This window comes from Mesoplodon densirostris, chromosome 9, assembly GCF_025265405.1.
Source record: "Mesoplodon densirostris isolate mMesDen1 chromosome 9, mMesDen1 primary haplotype, whole genome shotgun sequence".
Lineage (NCBI taxonomy): Eukaryota > Metazoa > Chordata > Mammalia > Artiodactyla > Ziphiidae > Mesoplodon > Mesoplodon densirostris.
The window spans coordinates 39132825-39156039 of NC_082669.1; the positions used below are offsets into that span (position 1 = coordinate 39132825).

General features: G+C 39.1%; 1 protein-coding gene across 1 annotated transcript in view; it reads right to left on the minus strand.

The window, feature by feature from the left end:
• DNAH11 (dynein axonemal heavy chain 11) overlaps nt 1-23215 on the minus strand; it is a 313208-nt gene that overhangs the window by 183533 nt on the left and 106460 nt on the right. The window contains exons 31-35 of the mRNA XM_060108331.1: nt 9165-9296; nt 7173-7333; nt 3689-3845; nt 3426-3571; nt 431-547 (exon numbers count right to left, since the gene is read on the minus strand). Coding sequence (XP_059964314.1) covers nt 431-547; nt 3426-3571; nt 3689-3845; nt 7173-7333; nt 9165-9296 — 713 coding nt within the window. The remainder of the gene's footprint in view (nt 1-430; nt 548-3425; nt 3572-3688; nt 3846-7172; nt 7334-9164; nt 9297-23215) is intronic.

Genomic DNA, 23215 nt, shown 5'->3' on the forward strand with positions numbered 1-23215 from the left:
ACTAAATGAAAATCTAACTTAATATCTTAACCTTATAAAACAGGAATTATAAGAGACTAGATTAAAATACAACAATCATTATTTCTGGGTGGTAAAGTGGTAACTTTTTCTTTATTCGTTTCCATATTTTCCAAATATTCTGTAGTTTATGAAGATTATATTTATAATAAAAATATCATTACAAAAGAGCTAGTATTAAATGTTCAATGTAATATGTAATTTTTAAGTAATGATTTTCAGTCCTGGTTTCATAATTTCAAAAGAATTAATTTATCATGGTGAAAGTTCTCTCTATAAAGGGATCCCAAAGATATAATAAGGGGTTTTCCACAGAAATTCCTAAGTAAAATCAAATCATTTAACAGTGCAAACCAGCAACGTTAGGTGACATGAGTGCTCCAGATGCTAACCCACAAAGCATAACACTTGCCTGAAAAGAGCTTTGAGATTTTCCGGTAATTCGGTTCGACCAGCATATCCTGGGTTCATAGTAATAAATATTCCAACTGATGGCTTCAGTGTGATAGCTTCCCCAAGAAATACAAATCTACCAGAAGAAGAATGTTGATGGAATTAAATGTGTTCACTGAATATGAATGCACATTGACAAATGCAAACCACTGCAAAATGCAAATTATTATTAGGAAGCTGTTTATGCTGTGTAATTTTCTTTAAAATTCATAAGCATACATTTTTTGAAGAATGTTTATTAAAAATACACTCCCTTCCTCCAGAGGAATTACAAGTATGGCAAGTATTCCTTTGTGTTTTAGCATGGCTGCAGTATGCTAGAATATAAAAATGAGGACTTGACTACTTTAACAGTTAATGAAAGGTGATGCCATTTTTGCCTTCAACATGGGCTGCAGTTTCTTGAATGTGATACGGTACAGACGCAGAATGTCCATGCTAAGAGGAGAAAGGGACTCGTTGTTCGGTGTAATTTTGTCTATTTGCTCACCCTCCATCTCTCCTTCCCTCCCATTTAGCCAACAAATATCTACTGACCGCCACTGAGAGGTAGGTGAGTGTGGTGCTTGTAACAGCTAGCTCTGGGGCCAGACTGGGAGCATTCAGAGACCAGCTGTATCACTTTATGCACATTCCATTCCCTCATCTAATAGAAAAGAAAAAGCGTGGAGGGTAATAATATTACCTACCTTATTAGATTACATGAGGATTAAAAGAGATTATGTATATAAATGGCTAAGAGTACAGTGCCTAGGGCCTGGTAAATGCTCAGCAGATGTTAGCTATGACTATGGCTATTGTCATGACTTGAAGGTATTGAAGCAGCAGTGAAGGATTTTCAGAAAGCTTTGAAAGGGCCATTAGCCCGTTGATGGCCAGGGCAATGGAACGGTAAAGGGCCATAGAAGCCAAACTGAAAGACATGTAGAAGGAAACTTCCCAGTGGAGGGAAATGAGACAAATAGAAGGCTTTCTCCTGTTGAGAAAGGGGAGGGCTAAAGCGGTTAGGGAGCTGGGCCTCCAACACGGACTAGGGAGGGAAAAGAGACAGCCACAGTTTTTAGGACTAAGAGTTTCTTAGATGCTGGACAATGAAGAGAAGGTGGATTGTGTTTAGTCAAGGTAAGAATGGAGAAATCTTCATTCTCAGAGTATCAGGCTGGGGAAGGCAAACAGGCCTGGCAGGTGGCTAGGGCAGCAGGTAGCTGAGCACTCTTCCATTACACAGAGCAGGGACAGCCATAAGCCAGAGGCATGGACCTCAAGGGGGCAGAGCCAGCAGGATGCTGGAAGGCTTTGGGGATGAGGCACCGTCCCATCTCTTAAATCCTCGAGTGGAAAGAGAATGTAATAAAACTCATGAACTCATGAAGGAGCCTAGCAGTTTGCACATGGGCTAGCATGACCATGATCAGGTACAAGTCACATACGTGCAGACATGGAGACTGTTGAGAAGCATGGTTGGAAATTTTCAGAAATCCTTGCACTGGTCAGTTATCTCAATCTCCGTAAGAAAGGATGGCCTCAAAGGCACCTGGGTTACATCAAATAAGAAGATTTTGACTAAAAGCTAAATCAAATATGTCTGGGGATCAAAGGCGAAGAACCTAACTTCTGTAACATGACATTAGATCAGGGGCAGTTAAGGCAGCAGACATCTGGTCACAGGAAACTGGTTTCCCAGAGCCATGTGGTGGAAGGACTGAGAATTTTTCTACAAGGTAGAAATACCCAGATGTATCTACAATAACTGCAAACTTCTATAATAGGTTCACAGTTTCAAAGGGCTGGATGATCTTCCCCTGATGGGAGATTGACATGTTCTTATGGATAAGACAGCTAGCTGAGCAAAATAGCCTAAGAAATGGGAGTCAATGGGTAGGCCAGATACATGAGATTTCACTGTATACAAAAATGTTACAAAGAAAACCACAACTGGGTATTATAATACTGATTTCTCAAATGAAGCCATCAAACCCTAAGCACCATGTTTTGTCTTTCAGAGTGTGGCACCAACATGGGAAGTGATTAGGTTCTAGCTCCATCTGGAAAGGTTTTGGCCCGAATAACTGGAAGAATGTGGGGGTGTATTCTACTGGGACAGGACAACTAACAAAGCAAGTGTTAGTGGAAAGACCAGGATTTCGACTTTGGCTATATTAAATATGAGAGGCCAATGAGACATCAAATGGAGTCTTCAGATGCCCCAAGACAACTGCTGACATTGTATATGTAAGTCTAGATATCACAGAAAGGAGGTCTGGGCAGCTGGTAGCCAGCACCATCAATATGGTATTGAAAGTCATGTGACTAAATGAAATGACCAAGGGAACAAGTAGAGACAGAGAAAAGAAGACACCTGAAGATTGAGGCCTGTGACATCCAACATTAATAGGTCAGGAAATAATAATAAAAAATAATAGCTAACACTGACATGGTGCTATGTGTCAGGCCCTTGCCCAAGCGTTCTGCATTTAATTCTCACTGTAATCCATAAGGTGGGTACTGTACTTCTCCCCATTTTATAGATGAGAAGAAATCAGCAAAGGAGCAGCCCTGAGGGTGGGAGAAAACTGGGAGGATGTGGAGTCCTGGAACTGATGTGAAGAAAGCGTGTCATGCAGAAGGGAGGGAGTGACTGTGTCAAATGCTGCCAGAAGGTCAGGTAAGATCAGGACTGAGAATTGATAACTGGATTTCGTGTTGTAGAGGGTGCTCATTCTTCCACTGATTAAAGTATGTGGTACACCTTTGTTGTAATGAACACTTAAAAAACACGGCTAAAACACAGGAGGTTATTCAAAATAATTCTTCACAATTAACCAGTCTCTCTTATTTTAACCATCTCCTAGGACAGGGAGAGGCAGCTGGAGACTGTGAAGATGAGGTCTCCTGCATTGCTCTAAGGTTCTCTTTCTACTTCTAAGAACAGGAAGAAGCTACAAGCCGCTCACCTCTTCTTCCTGTTTCTGATGGCATCGTGTATCATCTTCACTTGTACTGCCACCACGGAGAGAACTTCCACAGAAATTCGATTGAACTCATCAAAGCAGCCCCAAGCTCCTGTCTGCACCAATCCCTTATAGATATTTCCTATGGACTTAATGATGGAGTGAGGCATTAAGAATGTAACAGCAAAGGGTTTTTAGCTATTAGTTTGACTCATTCCAGGTCAGGAATAATATTGTTAGGATGTATCATTTTATAACTAACTTACTTTGTAGTCCATTTGCTCTGAACAGTTGAATACATAAACCACCATGCCCAGGGCACGGCCAAGATCTTTGGTGGTTTCTGTTTTCCCTGTACCAGCCGGGCCAGCGGGAGCCCCACTCATGGTGAGATGAAGTGACTGAGTTAAAGTAATGTAACACCTTTAAGCAAAAGAAAACACAAATATTACGATCTTCTATGAGATTCCTAGGAGATGTGAGGGACAATCCAATATTTTTTAAAGTTTAAGAAGTCACGGTCTAAGAATCTGGTTGTAACACAAAATATTGACACATCTCTGATTCGTTCATGGTAAGAGTCAGGATAATATCAAATTTAATTTTAGGTTGGCTGTTTAAAAGTAATAGAGGAGAATGTACTGCTTTATTTGTCTCATTTCCTAAGAGCTGTATGTTTGAATACAAATGACACTTAGTTTGCAATGCTCCTGAATTTCTGATATTTCTAGGTAAACATATTATTAATATGGCAGACATCTCCAACTATTGTTTATAAAAGAAAAATAGATATCTTGGATGATGAATGAATGAAACACTAACTTCATTAAATGGCTATTTAATAAATACATTAAGAGATGAGATATGTAAACATAAATACAGAGTATGCAAATAATATACACCTATTTCACTGTAAAAAGCAAATATAACAAAGACGTAACAATTTATTACGTTAAAATGTATTCAGGAATTCATTTTGAACATGTTGCTACGTGTGTTTAGATTATGATAATACTTATTTTTGCAGGAAAGATTCAGAGGTCCTTAGACTGAGGAAAATTATGCAAAGACAGAATTTAATACTTGTAAAAGAAGGAAACTAATAAATGGTGAGGACCTAACGTGAGGTTTCTGCAGACTCATGAATTATTTTCGTCTTAGTACAGACAGTGGATCTAGCGGGAAGACACACACACGGAAGACCCAGGACTAGTATCTACTCTGCCACTCATCAGATAATCTTAAATTACATTTCTGACATCAACATGCCTCAGTTTTCTCCTCCATGAAATGAGGTTTATCGTAGGACTTTATTAAGAAAGCCAACCCAACACGGTGCCCAAGTGGTGATGGCAATGGACTGCTAAGAAGGCCAAAGGTAAATACCTTAAAAAATTCAAAGTACTATGCAGATAGAAGCAATTACTTATGGAAATGGAGAGTGTTTCTACATTTTACAGCCATCACGTTTCAGAGCATCTTACAATGAATATGGAAATGAAAGACCCCTGGACTAGGAATTATAGCACTTTTTATGGTACAGACTATCCCCTATTAATCTTTTCTTGTGGTTCCAAATTTTGCCTGACATATGACCACCTATATGCTGCAGACTACGTTTCTTCCCTGCCTTCCAGCCAGGAGCAGTCAAGTGACCAAGCTCCAGCCAACATGCTATGTACTGAAATGAGTGTGCTAACCCTGGGATGCCTCCTTTGAGGCATTTTCCCCTTTCCCATTGGCTGAAACAAATGTGCAAACCACGTGTAGCATGTCGGCCATCCAGAAGCCTATACAGCTGGACCATCCTCCTCGGGAATGTCACACAACTGAGACCCCAGCTGCTACGTTATCGAAGGCCTTATATTCTGGGTCTCTCTGGAACAGCGGCTTAGCACCCCCAAACCAGTCCACCTGTGTTCCAGCCCAAGTCTCTCAGTTACAAGCTTGGTTGACTTGGTTCTCTGAACCTGCCCACATAGGGGAGAAGGAAATGGTCTCTGTCCAGTCTACCACACAAGGGGAAGGTCGGCATCAAACAAGACGTAATGAAAGTGTTTGAAAGGCAGCATTGTGTTAATGTAAGCAATTAGTAAACAACCCGAAGAATGAGATGGGAAAGAAACGTACATAGTGCGAACATCTTATACAGCCCTATTCACTCTATAAAAGGAACATTCATCTTCCTTTTAACTTCCAAATAAACCACATAGTGATCTTTAAATTAAAAAGTTAATAAGCTATTGGCCTCACACACTGGTAATTTTTAAAAATGCCTCTTCCCCATTTCTCCTGTATGCTGTGCCTCCCCCCACCCCCTGCTCTATGTGCAAGGGCACGTATACAGCAGGCTCTGGCATTTGCAGTTTTGACTCTTCAAGCGATTTTGTCAAGCTACAAAGTTTAATCTCTCACCCTGAAAGCAGTACATAAATTAATTAAGATAGTGAACACTGACTTTTAGTTAGAGACAAGTTAAAGGGAACTGAATTAGAGAAACAATTGCAGAAGCCATACGATTTATCAAGGATAACATCACGAGCAGATTAGTGTGTGCAAGAAAGATCACAAAGCTAGTGAGGGAAATCCATCAGCCTCCAAGGGCCACCACTACCCAGCTTGACAGACAGACTTGCAACCGTCTGCCCTTCCGTTCCCAGATAAAGTATACGGCACCGTGGTAACTGGATAACTGGGAACATGCACATGATCTTGAGGTGTGATTTCTCTTTCATGAATACCAAGGACTAAATATGCTTTCTCCCACCAAATAATTCAGCAGAGGTTGGAATATGAACAAAGAATCTCATGTCAATGTGACATATCCTTACCTCTACAACATTCTGACCGTGTGCATCTATTAACTTGGAGTCAAGTGGCAATGAACATTTAAGAATCCCTTGCTCCCTTGACAGGCTTGAGCCACACTGGGCTCTGTGTCTGCCAACCTCCTTTCCATCTTAGAAACTTTTTACTTGTCTTTGCCTGTAACTTTCTGGCCCAGGATGTTTGCATAGCTGGTTCCTTGTTATCATTTGGGTCTTGGCTCAAATGTCCTCTCATACAATCTATAGCAGGCTCTCCCTTCAAGACACTTTCTAACCTATCACCCTGTTTTATTTTTGTCACAGCATATATTACCACCTAACACAACTTTGTTAATTTGTTTACTGTTCCTCTTCATTCCCAGACACTCACACACCACACTCCCCTAGAAAGTATGCTCTGAGAGAGCAGGAACCCTACCTGCTTGACACTGGGACAGTTCTCAGCACAGTGCTTCAGACGTACTGTATATGATGAATCATTCTGTTCTCCTTTTCTTCCTTTCACTGTATGTAATCCTTCAAAAATGAATTCAATATAGGCAATTCCCGTTTTTACACTTCTAATAAAGGGAGGCAGTTTTTACACTTCTAATATCAGGGTGTTAGCCATAAATAACCAGAGGGAATGGACTCCAAGGTCAAAGATGCTGCCTTGAGCCATATTAACTGCTCATGATTTCATGATGTGTATACCACATAGCGTCTGTAATTCTGCTTTTCTAATTTGGTTCTCTTTAACGTGTCTCTAACACCAACATTTGCTATGTACTCAATTAGTGCATTTACATTCTGCTTTCGTACAGTTTTGCAATTTGTTCATCATTTTCTCACAGTCCTTTATTTTCAATCTCAGACATCTTTACCCATGCTGGGGAACTTTTGGCTTGGTTTTTCCCATCTGACTCCAACTTAACATTGTTACCTGTCAGTTAGAGGAGTGATCACTAGTCGAGGGCTGTTTCCTAAATATTCATAGAAGTACTGCAACTGGGCATCACAAATATTAACGAGGCAATGTTTCTGGGTGTCCTCCCACCGGTGACGAAGTTGAGAGCGCCAAACAAAAGCGTGGGGAGTGACGACCTAAAAACATCACATGATCATCACACACGGGACACTGATAGTTTTAAGGTCACAAATGTAATCTATTAAACTAATCAACTTGGTTGAGTCGCATTTTACTCTTTAAAAAATCTCACAAAAGGTAAGTCTCTTGTATGCTATTGCAAACTGTAACTGCATGTAGATGGTTAAATACTTAATCAGAAATATGTGTGTAATAAACGTCTTCATTTTAAGAAGGCTATTACTGTAAAACAACATCAATTTGTTGAAGCAATGCTTTTTCCCCTTTTATGAATCACCCCAGGTGATTTGATCACTTTTGTGACTTTATATTCATTACCACTGAAATCAGATGGTAAAATACACTCTGTATTAAAATAGCACATAATCCATTATTTCTGCATGTCAGAGATATAAATAAACTATACTTTCAACCAAGTCCATTCTCAAACTGTTCTGCTTTCAGTAGAGATTTCCACGTCATTTTTCATTAAACCAAACAACAGTGTTTTTTTCGTTGCTATTCCTTCTTATTTTACTCAATTCTATCCATTATTTTCCCAGTTTGAAAAAATAATTCCAGTCTCTTTCAAAATCCAATTGACCCAAGGGTTTCTTAGGAATCACTGCAAGTTACCAAAAGTATTATCTACTCATCTGTCTGATATCTACATAAGTCTCAACATTGCATATTTATGCATACTAAATGAGCAGGAATTAGACAGTCTATCTCTTTTAAGTACAAAATAAAGAACATATTTTAAATCAAAATTTATCCTGCTGCAAGCAAGTCACCACTGATAAAACATAATAAAATATGCAAGGTCATATTCAAAGAGTAGTTATCAATGGCTCATCATCAAAATGAGAATACACGGTAATTGTGTTTTGCAAGGATCAGTTTTAGATTAGCAATTAAGCAACATTCTTCACTGATGGTCCTGAACCTGGATCAAGAAGTTTTTTTTTAACTTAACGTTTAAATAAGGAAGCATTTGCTAGGACTTTGTGAAGAGAATTAAAATTCACTTTGATTTTAATAAATTGAGAAGGAACTAGAAAAACAACAGCAATCATCTCACAATACAAGCATGCATTCAAATTGTGAAAGGAAATGTCACCCTCAAAAAACAAAAGGGATTTGGAAGAAGCAGGTTAAGGGCATGGTATGTCAATTTTGTTCACTAGACAAGCGTATTTCAGACATTTTAAGTAGCAGTGTATTTTGGAAAAAGGGTGAGAGATTCTCCTTCCGCATTAAACACTGCCGGTATCTAAGAGACACGTGGACTTTTTAAAGAGATAAGAAGGTTAATAACACACTGAAAGGATTAGAAAATAACTTCTTTAAAGAAAGTAATTTAGCTGTGAATGGAAAAGACAAGGGGTGGCCAACATTTCTCTTTCTTCAAAAGGAAAATAATCAAAGGCACACAGAGATGGTTTAGGTGGTACACAGTCTTACTGCTACTGGCTGGATAAGCCACAGTGGTGGTTATCACAGGTCAATGGATAATTATGTGTAGAGAAGCCAGAAGACAGGGAAATGAACACGTGACTTCCTGTGGTTCCTCCATTCTGACTTAATTTTTGGATGATGTGAATTAGAGGCTCCTGACTTGGCCAAACTCTTTGGGATATCACTTGGGATAACTCTCATTAGGATAATATATTCGCTAACCCAAATAAAAAGTACCCAGAGTAAATGCACTCAGCTTCTTAGGACTAATTAAAATATACAACCTTAAAAAAAAAAAAAAAAACCCGACTTTCTTAGAAGTACTCTTGATAATAAACACCACTTCTAGGAATCAGCAAAAAACACATGAAACTTCTACAAATAACTTGCCTTCTGAGAAATAAGTTTTGCCACCACGTCTCTGGCATGGACATCTATGGTACAAATTGTCATGATCTTCTGCCTGTCTCCAGGTAGAAGTTCTCCCAGCAGAAGTGCAATCAGTGTATTCAACTGAGAAATCTAGAAGGCATATTTTTTAGAGGTAATAGTTACAAATACAGAATCTTACAGCTCAATAGTCTTTATATTTGTAAAGGTCCCTTTAGTTCACAAAACTATTTCAAATACATTGTCCCAGCTGGCTGTCAAACCACCCTAGGGGTAGGAGCAGGAGGGAGAGATTTAATTAAATTAATTAATTTAAATAGAATAAATATTATTACTGCCCCTCCCCCCCCTCCGTCTTCTGAGCTGAGACTCAGAGAAGACAGGTCAACCTGCAGATAATGACAAAGCCAGAGGTAGAAGCAAAGTTTCTTGGCTGCACTGAACTCACTCTCCATGTAACCACGATCTGGTCTGCAACTTTGCTGGAGTAGAAAGACTGCAAAATTTTAAAAGATCAAACTGAGTTAATATCTGTCAAAATATAATAAGAACTAAATACCAAGTGCTGTTTTGTTTGGTTGGTTTTGGGTTTTGTTTGTGTGTTTTTGCATGGGATATAGGATGATAACTGAGAAAAGATTTAAACAGTACAGCTGATGACTAACCCACTTAATTCTTATTTATACCCCTATTCTTGTCTAAACAAGAATTGTCTTGCCCACCAATTTCTGAGATCAATAGTTTTCAAACTACTGGTCTCTTTTTCTAGAATGGAAAGGAATGAAATGGAATGGAATGACATAGAATAGAAAGAAATAAAAATGCTGCACTACAGTAGTAAGAATATGTACTGTTTTGTGAAAGTTTATTTCAGTTTCATACTTGAGTGTATACGTATGTATGTAAACTTGATCTGATATAAAATATATCTTACTGTTAATTGTGGTCAGAAAGTTCTGAAGGATACTCTCAGGTGGTCATTTTGTTAGCATGCTTATTTACATAAAACATTCCTGTCTTACTCAAAGCTTATTAACAACAACAACAAAATTCTGCCTTATTCCAGGGTATCATATTGTAAAACTATACTGTCCCCTTTCCTGTTTAGCTCTGCAAAGGACAGTCAATGACAAACTGTTAGATCCTGAAAGAACTGGTTGCAAGTGAATATATCATATCATCAAAGGATCTCAAACCTTTGTACCTACTGTCACAAACATATTCCCTATAGTACTATTACCACATTCCAGAAAACACCAAACAATGCAGACTGCCCAGAGACTGCTGTGCAGCTGCACTGGAGAAGATTCTATAATTACAGTAAGCATGGAGAAGGCAGGCAGGATGGCATAACCGCAGGATGAACAATTCACATTAAATCAGAGTCTACAACGTGCCAGGCACTAACTAGGATTACTGTCTGTATCATCTCATGTAATCTTCACAATAATCTATTATCCTCATTTTGCAGATGAGAAAATTGACTCGTAGGCATATTAACCACACTTGCTAAACAGGGCAGGGGGAATTCAAATCCAGACACTCTGACTTCAGAGCCTGAGTTCTTACTGATCACATCATATAGATTTCCTGTTCCAGCCTCCACAAGATCAATCCACCCACCACTTTCAAGTTGGACAAATGGCAGTTATGCAAAAAGTATTCCAGAGAGACTTAAAATCAAACACAATGAACAAGTGGTTCAAAGGAATAAAAAATACGTACTTTAGACATTCAGCATATACAACAGCCTTATAGCTGTTGTTGTATATTCTACTTTCAATATCCTACATCTATAAAATGTAGTTACATGAGAAGAAAAGCAGAGGCGATTATTATTTCATGTATGCCATGTTCAGTGTTCATCATGATTTTCAGTTCCATGAGGGCAAGGTCTGCATCTGTCTAGCTGAGTGCTTTGTCCCCAGAGCCACTAGCTGTTGAAAAGTTGGTGCTCAGGGACTTCCCTGGTGGTGAAGTGGTTAAGAAACCACCTGCCAATGCAGGGGACATGGGTTCAAGCCCTGATCCGGGAAGATCCCACATGCCACGGAGCAACTAAGCCCGTGCGCCACAACTACTGAGCCCATGCACTGCAACTACTGAAGCCTGCATGCTCTAGGGCCCGCGTGCTGCAACTACTCAAGCCCGTGCGCCTACAGTCCTGCTCTGCAACAAGAGGAGCCACCGTGATGAGAAACCTGCGCACCACAACGAAGAGTAGCCCCAGCTCACTGCAACTAGAGAAGGCCCACGCGCAGAAACAAAGACCCAACACAGCCAAAAAACAAACAAACAAAACTGAAAAGTAGGTGCTCAATGCATGCTTGAGTACTGAGTAGATGACTGAATGAACAGTAATAGTGTATACACATGTAAGTTTCTCAACAAAATTTATAGGCATGTTGGTTAGAAAGAAGGTATTTTGGCATTGGATATTTTCTATCTCGGTCAAGATATCCAGTCTTTAGAGTCACAAATCTTACACCAGTACCAGTACTTGGTTAGAAAGAGTTGGTTTCAACAACAGTAATAATATTTGATGTCTCTTAAGAACGTTTTTCAAGTGCTTTCACAAGCAATGTCTTGTCTGAGCTTCCCTGTGATTTCTCCATTATTGATTCCATTTTTACAAAAGTTCTGTCAAGTGACAGATGATTAAAAATACAGCTCATCAACATTATCTGGACAGCATTATATGTTGGGAATCTTATACTGTCTCTCAAGATTAAACTTTCCCAATGATGCTCTTTTCTAAGTAATAAAATTCTGTACCCCCACACACACAAAAATAGTAGTTACAAAATATCTATCATCTGGACAGTGGCATCAGGCAGCAATGACTATACATTCATATTGTAACTGCATACAAGTTTATGGTCTGTGACATATATAAAATGTTCCTCAGCAGCTTTTAAAAAATATATACTTTATCATGTAATCAGCACTTATTCTTGCCCTTGATTAAAGAAACATCACATGATTTTCTACTGGATCAAGGATGTTCGTCCCAGTTCAAAAACATACCTCTGAAACTCAAGTGGCTGTTTTCCCGGTACACCTTGGTTTAGCTGGAGCATATGTACGGTGTATCTTGAACCAGAAAGAAGTCTACCTTTACTTACAGTCCAAACTCCTATCCATGAACACAAAGGCTTCCATGACCTCCCATCACTCTTTTCCCACCTGACATCACTCCAACCATCCTGGCCTTCTTTTCGTTTCTCCATCATGGTTGTTTCAAGGTCACAGAGACTGTTTCACCTGTCTGGAGTCATTTTCCCTCTGATCTTTGTACAGCTGGCTTCCTCTCATTATTCAAGTCTTAGTTTAAGCTCACCTCCTCAGATCAGCCTTCCTTGGTCATCCTATTTCCACTTACCCAGTTATTCTACATGTTCCTAATTTATTTTCTTCATGGTTCTTACTAGTATCTTATCATTCACTTAGTTACTTCCTTGTTTACTGTTTGTCTCCTCTGCTTGACTGTAAGCTGTCATGGAGCAAGGTCCTTATCCGTCTTATTCAACACTACACTCTCACATGTAGCATAGCAGCCAGCACAAAGCATGTGCTCAGGAAACACTGGTATGAATAAACAAAGGAAGAAATGAATGACAGCAATAATACACACCTGAACAACATTTTGTTCTCTCGTCCCCTCATTCACACAACACTAACATGGTTACTGTTTCCAGAGCTTATAGGCCAATGAGGAATGCAGATAAATAATTACAATTGTTTTGCTAGGGCAAGTACAAAGTACTATGACAGCACGCAGAAATAGGACCTTGCTTAATCGAGAGCCTGGAAAGACATTTTACAGGAAAGGGTATTTATGGTGAGACCTAAAGAGTGAGTACGATTTAGGCTGTATAGAGTTTAGGAGTTTCCCACCCAGGGAGCCAGTGTTTAAGCCACAGGAAGCAGCTCAGGATATGTCAGGTGGCCCTGGGAGGGAACTGAAAGAAGCCTGGGATGGTGAGAGTGAAACGGAGAGGCAGACCAGGTATGTAAGGATGCTGTAGAGGGAAGCGGGGTCCCAAACATGCAGGGCTGGGCCAGCTTTCTGAGGGTCTGAACTTCAATCCAAGGGCAAGAAGACACTGGTGAAGGGTTTAGGGAGGTGGGATGATAATCGGATGTGTGTTTCTGAGAGATTTCTCTGCCTCTAGTATGATTAATTGGAGGGAAACAGGATTGGAGAAAAAAGACCAGAGAAGAGGATGCTACATTCATGGCAAGAGAAGAGTAGCTAGGACTAGATTATTAACAAAGTAGTGAAGGAAACAGTAAGAATAAATATATTTAGGGCAACTGAAGAGACTTGGTGGTTGACTGGGTATCAGGTGAAAGAGGAGTCAAATGGGCTTCTAGTCTGAGCAACTGGTGAAGAGTGTCGGTGTTTTTTAATGAACTTGGGAAGCACTGAAGAAGTAGGTTTGAGAAGAGTAAATGTATTTTGAATGTTCTAGGCTGGACGTGCCTGTCAAATTTCCAATGGACAAGTCCAATATGCCCCTGGCTCCACTTCAGGAGAAAGGTCTGAGCTGGAGGTCAAAGTCACCAGCATATTACAACAGAAACTGAGCAGCCATACGGGCAGATGAGATTAGCCAGGAATATGTGGTGTGGTAAAAAGAAAAAGGGATCTAAGTCAGAGCCACAAGGAACAGTTAAGAGGCAGGACGAGGAAGAGGAACAAGGAAAGGAAACTGAAGAATAACCCAAGAAGTATGTGGAAAAGTGGAATTCAAATAAAGATGAATATAAGGGAAGAGGGCATTTGAAAAGGAAGTATTTCTAACGTTAAAAAAACAGAAATATACCCAGTCAAGTGATTAGAAATGGTTCTTGGAGAGAGATGAGGATGAAAAAATGGAAAGAGTAAGTATAGATATTTAGTTCAAAAAGCTTGGTTATGGGCTTCCCTGGTGGCGCAGTGGTTGAGAGTCTGCCTGCCGATGCAGGGGACACGGGTTCATGCCCCGGTCTGGGAAGATCCCACATGCCGCGGAGCGGCTGGGCCCGTGAGCCATGGCCGCTGAGCCTGCGCGTCCGGAGCCTGTGCTCCACAACGGGAGAGGCCACAACAGTGAGAGGCCCGTGTACCGCAAAAAAAAAAAGAAAAAAAAGCTTGGTTATAATGTAAGTTCCAGCAACAGAGTAGGAAATGGAAGGAGGTGTGACATCAAGGAATACTTTTTGGTGGTTGTATTGTTTTTAAGCAATGTGAGAGACTTGGGAATGTTTAATTGCTGATGGGAATGAGCCAGTGGAAGAATCTGAAGACACAGTAGAGAAAGAAGTCACGGAAATCCTGCAGACAAGACCCAAAGCACAGATGGAGACAAGGCTCCAGATGATCAGAGGCCATCCTTCCATTTTAACAAGAGGACGGTGCAGAGGGCAGAACACCAGCCCCATTGCCATTGATCTAGTTCCTCTCTGATGGCATCAGCAGATAATAAGAACTAACGTTTCTTGAGCACTTACTAGCTAACATATCTAACAAGCATTATTATATATGTGTGCATGTGTATGTATATATATAGTATGTGTGTGTATAATATCTATCTTTGTGTATAAATACATACACATATTTCTAATTTAATCATCACACTAACTCTGTGGGGAAGGTACTATTATTATTCTCATTTTATATATGAGAATATGAGATAATTTGCCCAAGATCACACAGTTATAAATGGTGGAGCCAGGATGTAGTACAGGATTCTAGGATTTTATTGTATATTTTATAAACCCAAAAGTTTCCCATGTGGATAACATATTCATTAACAGAACACCTTGGCCAGACAAGAGTTGACCTCTAATGATTCCGGTGGATAGAAAGAGGTAACTAGGCATCCCCCTCCTGTAAATTCTCATGTTTAGATAAACATGGAAACAATTCCCAAGAAAGAGACATGAATCTTGATCACTGAGGCTTATATGTTACAAATGTCTAAGACACCACGGTGTTCTTCCAAAGAGGACCAGCTTGCTTGGTGGGACGATGGTGAGCTCACCATGAAGGAAGGTGTCAGGCATACACAGTAACACACTCAAGGTCAGAGAGAAGGGCTGGTTCCCGATACATAATGGTGGTTGATTCTCAATTTTGTCCTCACCCAGCTCCTACGGCAGTATGGTATAAAGAGGCTATGTCTGTGAACTTAAAGAGATATGTCCCTAAATACTATAGGTTAAATAAAGCAACACAGGAAGAACATTTTCCTTGTAGTAGCAGAATCACTGCAATTTTACCGGGATCAAGGCATGGCAGGTTTCCCAGCTTAGGCACACCCAAGCCACAGCAGCAAAGAAGCTGGAAGCGCCCCTCGGTAGAAATGTTAAGATCTGGAGCTTGTAGTCCTCAGCTCAGCAAACTGAAGTGAACGCTACAAGTTAACTACTACAGCACTTTGGGAGTCAGCTACCAGAACCCTCAACCTCTTTCCACCTGGACATACACAGAAGTAATGCTCTCCGAGTCTCTTAACAATAGCAACAAGATCTCTAATCCCGAAACTCACCAATGTTTCAACTTAAGCAATATCAGAAACAATGGATTTTCATTTCAGCTAGAACAAAGAAAATTGCCAAAGAGACCAGGTCCCACACTCTCTGACACTATCAGGTCATGGGTTGTGGAATCTCGGTTTATCGCCTCCCTTTGCACTGTTCGTTTCCTACTTCTTCAGTCATATTGCGAAAACCAGCACAATATTGAGCAATGTATGTCAGAGACAGTGAGCATAATTACCCCATTCCTGACATTAATGGAAATGATGCTAATGTTTCACTATTAAGCATGATTTTCTCTGTAGGTTTCTGGTAGATAATCTTCATCAAGTTATCAAGTTTCTTTCAGATGTTATGTGGGAAAAGAAAAAGGTGTAAAAATTGATAATCAAAGCTCCCACCTTAAGAAACTTGAAAAAGAGAGGCAAATTAAACTCAAAGTAAGTAGATGAAAGGAAGTAATCAAGATAAAGCAGAAATCAGTGAAATACAAAACAAACAGTAGAGAAAATCAACAAAATCCAAGATTAGTTTTTTGAAAACTTAAATAAAATTGATAAACAGATTACAAATAAAGGAGAGAAAACACAAATCACCAACACCAGGAATGAAAGGGGGACACGATGCCAGGTCCTCCAGATGTGCTAAGGATAACGTCGATATAGGAAGACCAACTCACATCAATAAGTTTGAAAACGCAGATCAGGGGTGGATGACAGTTTCCTGTAAGGGGCCAGACAGTAAATGTTTCGGGCTTTGAGGGGTACATGGTCTCTAATGCAATGACACCACTTAGCCAGTGAAGCGTGAAAACTACCAAACACATAGGCGCCGGGCCAGATTTGGCCAGATGGCTGTAACTTGCCAAACCCGGACTTGGAAAAAATGGGTAAATACCTTGAAAAACAGAAATTCCAAAAACAGACACAAGAAAAAAAGAAACCAAAAAAGCTACACAACAGCATGTACATAAAAGAAATCATTTTATAATTTATAAAGAAAGAAAACCCCAAGCCCAGATAGCATTACTAGTGATTTCTATAATAAACTCTTTCACAAAACACATGAAAATGCAATACTTTCCAATTCCTTTTAAGGAGCATAATCCTCATCCCCAAACTGGCAAAGATATTATAATAAAAGAAAACTACAGATAAATGTTCCTTATGAATATAAATGCAGAATTTCTGGACAAATTAGCAAATAGAATCCAGCAAATATATATATACATCTATAAATGGTAACACATCATAAATGCAAAGTTGCCTTAGCATTCAAAAATTCACCTTAGTAACAGAATAATAGAGAAAAACCACAAGAATATCTCAGCAGACTTGAAAAAGTTCAACTCCTCTTCAAAATAAGAATTCTCAGTATGTAGTAATAGAAGGTATTCCCCTCTATTTGAGAAAGGTCATCTACAAAAATCTAGAACTACTACCGTACTTAATGGTAAAACATTGTTCTTCCCTAAGACTGGGATTACTTCTATTTAACATTATATTGAAGGTCGTAGCCAATTCAATGACTCAAGAAAAGGAAATAAATGGCAAAAGAGAATGGAAGGTCAGAAGTAAAACTGTCATTATTTACAGATGGTATATTCATGTACATAGAAAGCCTGTGGGGCCTCCCTGGTGGCGCAGTGGTTAAGAGTCCGCCTGCCGATGCAGGGGATACGGGTTCGTGCCCCGGTCTGGGAGGATCCCATATGCCGCAAAGCGGCTGGGCCCGTGAGCCATGGCCGCTGGGCCTGCGCATCCGGAGCCTGTGCTCCGCAACGGGAGAGGCCACAACAGTGAGAGGCCCGCATACAGCAAAAAGAAAAAAAAAAAAAAGAAAGCCTGTGAAACTATATTAAAAAAAAAAACAAACCTACTACAACGAGCAAGCAAATGTGGCAAAGTCTCAAGACACAGGTAAATATTAAAACATCAATATATTTCTGTATACCAGCCACAAACATTAGAAAATTTAAAATTAATTAGCATATGTTTACAGCATCAAAGCATATCAATTATCTAAAAATAAATCTAGCAAGAAATGTATAAGACCTCTGCATTGAAAACTACAGAAAACACTGTTCAGAGAAATTAAAGAAACCATTGGAACAGGGCTCTATTTACGAGGTACCTATATTTAAATTTAAACTTTCTTACCATTTCTATTATTTCTGTGGTTACTGGTCTACTCAAGTTTTCCACCTCATTTTGAATTAATCTTAGAAACAGTGTTCATAGAAAATTATCCATTTAATTTAGATTTTCAACTTAAATGTTAGTATAAAATCACATGTAGTGTTGTACAGTCTTCTAAAAAACATCTCTTTCTCATACAAGAGATTTTTCTTTTCCCTATCCCTTTGTTGTTTCTGCTGTCTCTTCTGAACTGCAAATCTTTGTCAGTGTTTGATCTGTTCAAAGAACCAACGCTTGAGTTAATGGATCAGACTGGACTCATGGCCTATATGGGTAACAAATCTCTTTTTCTGTTACCTCCACTTATTGTGGGGATCTTGAGTTACTTCAGGATCTGTTCCGCTTTTTTCTCTAGAACAGGAATTGGTAGACTACAGGTAATGAGCCAAATATGGCCCACCACCTGTTTTTATAAATAAAGTTTGATTGGCACTCAGCATGCCCATTCATTTAAAAATTGCCTATGGCTTCTTTCCTACTCCAACAGCAGAGAGGAGTGGTTGTGAAAGAGATTACAAAGCCCATAAAGACTAAAATATTTACTATTCCTTCCTGCACAGAAAAAGCTGTCCAACCCAAGATCTACAGTCAAGACACAGTCATGGCAGAAGTCCTCAATAAACGTCTCACTTTGTTTATGAAGTATTTCTCAGGCCTTTATCCTGGGGACAAACACTCTCACTGATAATCTTTTGGGATGTACAGGAGGCAGGACTGGTTCCAACTGTCCACCTCTTACATATTCATTACTTATCACTGACCATGGACCATAAGCCCCACATGTTTTTTTTTTTTTTTTTTCTTTTTGCGGTATGCGGGCCTCTCACTGTTGTGGCCTCTCCCGTTGCGGAGCACAGGCTCCGGATGCGCAGGCCGAGCGGCCATGGCTCACGGGCCCAGCCGCTCCGCGGCATATGGGATCCTCCCAGACCTGGGCACGAACCCGTATCCCCTGCATCGGCAGGCGGACTCTTAACCACTGCGCCACCAGGGAGGCCCCCCCACATGTTTTTTACCTTTACTGAATCTCAGTTTGTAATTTCTCTGGAAATTTTTTCTCTCTTTTATCATTGGGATAAAATAGGCTTATCATGGCAATAGTTTCTTCTTTTTAGTATGTTTGGACTGTGATTTTCTCTGCTCTTACTCATCTATCAGTTTGATTCCATCTGTTATCAACTTCTAGGCATTCCTCAAATTATCTGGTCCAGTATTTCCAGGTACAATATGACTTTTTTTCATATACCCTGTCATTCAATATAATTTTTGACATGTTAAAGTAACCAGGTTGGGCATAAGATGGAGTCGCTCCCGTTACCCACATCAGCAAACCCAAACTTAACTGTTTCTATGTTGGGCTCTCCCAGAAAAACAGGCTTAGGTCAACCAAGCAGTGTTTGCCTGCTCAGCACACGTTACCTGACCTGGCTCCAAGGCTTCCCTTTGCTCCTTACAAGGAAAGTAACCCTGCTTTAATTAATCAGCAAATGCCCCTTCCTTGTTCCTGCTTACTTTGGTCTATAAAAATCTCTCATCTTCTATAGCTCTTTGGAGCTCCTTTCCATCTGCAGACTGAATGCTGCCTGATTGATGAATCACTGAATAAAAGCCTACTAGGTCAGTCAACTGTCTGTGGAAAAATTTTCTTTTAACAGATGAGAGGGGCGGTAGAGAATATGTGCTCTACTCATCATCTTGTAGCTTCCTGCTATTATGAAGCATGAGCCTATCAGATCACAAATTTCTATAAAGACAAAAACAAACAAAAAACTCATTTCCAATATACAGTGTGTAACTGCAGCCTTCACAGGCCTCCCTATTTGGGTCAAAGGGTCAGGGCGAGATAAGAACACTATCAACACGGTATGCAATTGTTTTTGAAAAATTTCTCAACGATTAAAAATGAGGCCAAAAACTGACCCTAAGCAGGAAAATGAGAGTTTCTTTCTTATACATATAGTATTTCTGAATATTTGTGGTCAGAAAGGATAAATAGTTAAATAAGAAAAGCTTTTATTGTTTATTGTGAGTCTTATTAAAAGTACCCTAGGCAATGTCCCAGCACACTTGCAATTAATATTTTGAATGCAAAATGCTTCCATCTCTTTTTTGCTGATTTGCACACAGCTCAATGATAAAGGAAGAATGGAAAAACTTTCTTATCAGATCCCAAGCCTAACCAAATACTTTTGCCAAGGAACGCTCAAATTTGAGAAATTATATTTTATTTGTTTTACTTTCAAAGACTCTGGCAAGGCAGGGATATATATTCAAAATGCAGTATTTTTGCCTTTAATCCCAACACTATCTAACATGCAATTACTATATGTCTGGGGGGAAATAAAGTTTAAAGTAATTATCTTCGTTTACCTCACTACAATTTGGAACTGAGAACTAAGGAAAGAAATTACTTGTTCAGGTAGATTGTCAGTTACAGCCAACTCTGATTTCAGTTTTGAAATTAAGCTATTTTAAAGGACTGAAGTTCACCTTAAAAACTGCTCACAGTATTAGCAAGAGTAGTTTTAATTAAAAACAAACTCCAGCAGACGGTTACCTCCATTTTTAAAGAGCGAAAACTAATGGGTTTCAATTTAGATGCACACACTTCTCATGACCCAAACTGCAGCTTTAACAATATTCAAATGTTAGCTGCTCTTGTGTGCATATTAGTATCAGGGGCAACATTGAAATGCTGTATTGAAGGCATGTGTTGGCTGGTCTGTCAAACAGTTCAATTCATGCTGGAAGTGTTTCATAATTAAGCCCGTAAATGCTGTCTTCATAAACCACCCTCTATGTCTACTTCTCATCTAACATGAAAAAGAAGCATTATTATAACTCGAACAAAATGGAAAATTTTAAAACTATTTTAAAGGAGAAAAAAGCTAAATTTTCTTAATTAGCTGAATAAGCTAAAGCTACTGGAATATAAGTAACTTTAGCTCTAAGAATAAAAAGGATCAACCCTTACATTTAGGTCTCTAATCCATTTTGATTTTATTTTTGTGTATGGTGTTAGGGAGTGTCCTAATTTCATTCTTTTACATGTTGTTGTCCAGTTTTCCCAGCACCACTTATTGAAGAGGCTGTCTTTTCTCCACTGTACATTCCTGCCTGCTTTATCAAAGATAAGGTGACCATATGTGCATGGGTTTATCTCTGGGCTTTCTAACCTGTTCCATAAGAACCTAGGGGCAGGAAAGGAATAAAGATGCAGATGTAGAGAATGGACTTGAGGATATGGGGAGGGGGAAGGGTAAGCTGGGACAAAGTGAAAGAGTGGCACGGACACATATACACTACCAAATGTAAAATAGATAGCTAGTGGGAAGCAGTCACATAGCACAGGGAGATCAGCTCGGTGCTTTGTGACCACCTAGGTGGGATAGGGAGGGTGGGAGGGAGATGCAAGAGGGAGGAGATATGGGGATATATGTATATGTATAGCTGACTCACTTTGTTATAAAGCAGAAACTAACACGCTATTGTAAAGCAATTATACTCCAATAAAGATGTTAAAAAAAAAAAAAGAATCAACCCAATGCTGATGACAGGGGAGGCAATAGACAATTCTCATGCACTGATACTGGGAAGGTAAACTTGGCATGATGTTCCAAAGACTTAAGAAGGTATAGTCTCTGACCTAGCAATTCTACATCTGGAAGTTTATCCTGAAGAAATAAAGAAAAATATGTGCAACATGGATGTAAACACAAAGCTGTTTACTACAGTATTATTATTGAGAGCCAAAAATAAAAACCACCTAAATAGCAGTGATAATAACAACAGGCAGTCTTACAACATATTGGGTTAAACTGAATGGACAATTCCTTTATTAACACAGAGGATATTTGAGTAAAACGAAACACATCCACATGCAAAGTACATAGCCAAACATGAGAGAGGGGGAAACAGAGAGGGGGAAGGAAGAAAGGGAAAGGGTTGGGGGAGAGTGGGTGATAGTCCCTAATGCCAAGGATGTGCATCCAAGCTAGAGCAGTAGAATGAGGTTAACAGACTAACGCCATGGCACCTGAAAGGAGAATTTGAGTAGAGACCCAAACATCGGAGACTGAAGTTTAAATTGCCCACGTGGCAACACAATATTTCTGTTCTCTGCCTCTTATACTCCCTGAGCAAGGCAGGGAGTTAGAATTGAGATGCTGACATAAAGCCAAGATCCTCAGAGTATGACACAGTCCAATAAAAGGTTCTAGAAAAACTCTACCCACCAGCTCAGCGAAGCAAGAAGAAAGCTTGAAACATCTTGGGGCTTTGGATAAGAAAAAAGTCCTCTAAAAAGAAATCAAAATCTCAGGCCTAAGCCATGTGAAGCTATGGCATCCAAAATGACCTTGCCACTATGATCGGTAAATCCCAGACTGAGTAATTAACCACAAAATTAATCCAGAACTCACAAAACCTGTAGAAACCTCGAGGCAACAAGGAGAAAAACATGTAGGGACATCTGCTCAGTGTAGAACACACAGAATTCCTCCAGAAAAAAAAAGCCAACCTAAAGATAACCTTTAAAAATAAACATACAAAAAATAAGTTCAAATTATAAAAAAAACAGCCTCAAAGGAACAGAACAACCTAAATAAGACTATTAATGAGATAGAAGAACAAAAACCATAATGAAGACATGTCATTATAAAACTGATTTTTGAAGAACCAAAAAGAACTTTGGTAAATTGAGATATAGTAACTGAAATTAAACTTATGAAATGGGTATGTATTAATAAAAGTGTTTAGGGGTAAAGATGACTGACATCTGCAACTTCCTTTGAAAGCATAATTGGAGAGTCTTACACAGGAGGAAAAAATATGTACAGTATCTAGGTGTGGGTGGTATACTAGATCCTTGGGAGATAATGGACAAGGATGGATGTTTTTTATTTGTTTGTTTTATTTATTTTTTATTGAAGTATGGCTGATTTATAATGTTGTGTTAATTTCTACTGTACAGCAAAGTAACTCAGTTATATATATATATATATATATATATATATATATATATATACACACACACATTCTTTTTTATATTCTTTTTCATTATGGTTTATTTCAGGATATTGAATATAGTCCCCGGTGCTATACAGTAGGACCTTGTTGTTTAATGATGGATGTTTTTTAAACCCATGTAGAAAACAAGAAGGACAACACCAAACTATAAAATGGAAAGCTAAACAAATGATTGCTAAAATCTTCCTAGCATCATACCTTGAACACAGAAGACACTCCATAAAACAAAAATGAATGAATGAGTGAATGAAGCTTACCTATTCAAGTCCCTTTAAATCTCAAAATCATAAATCTTATAAA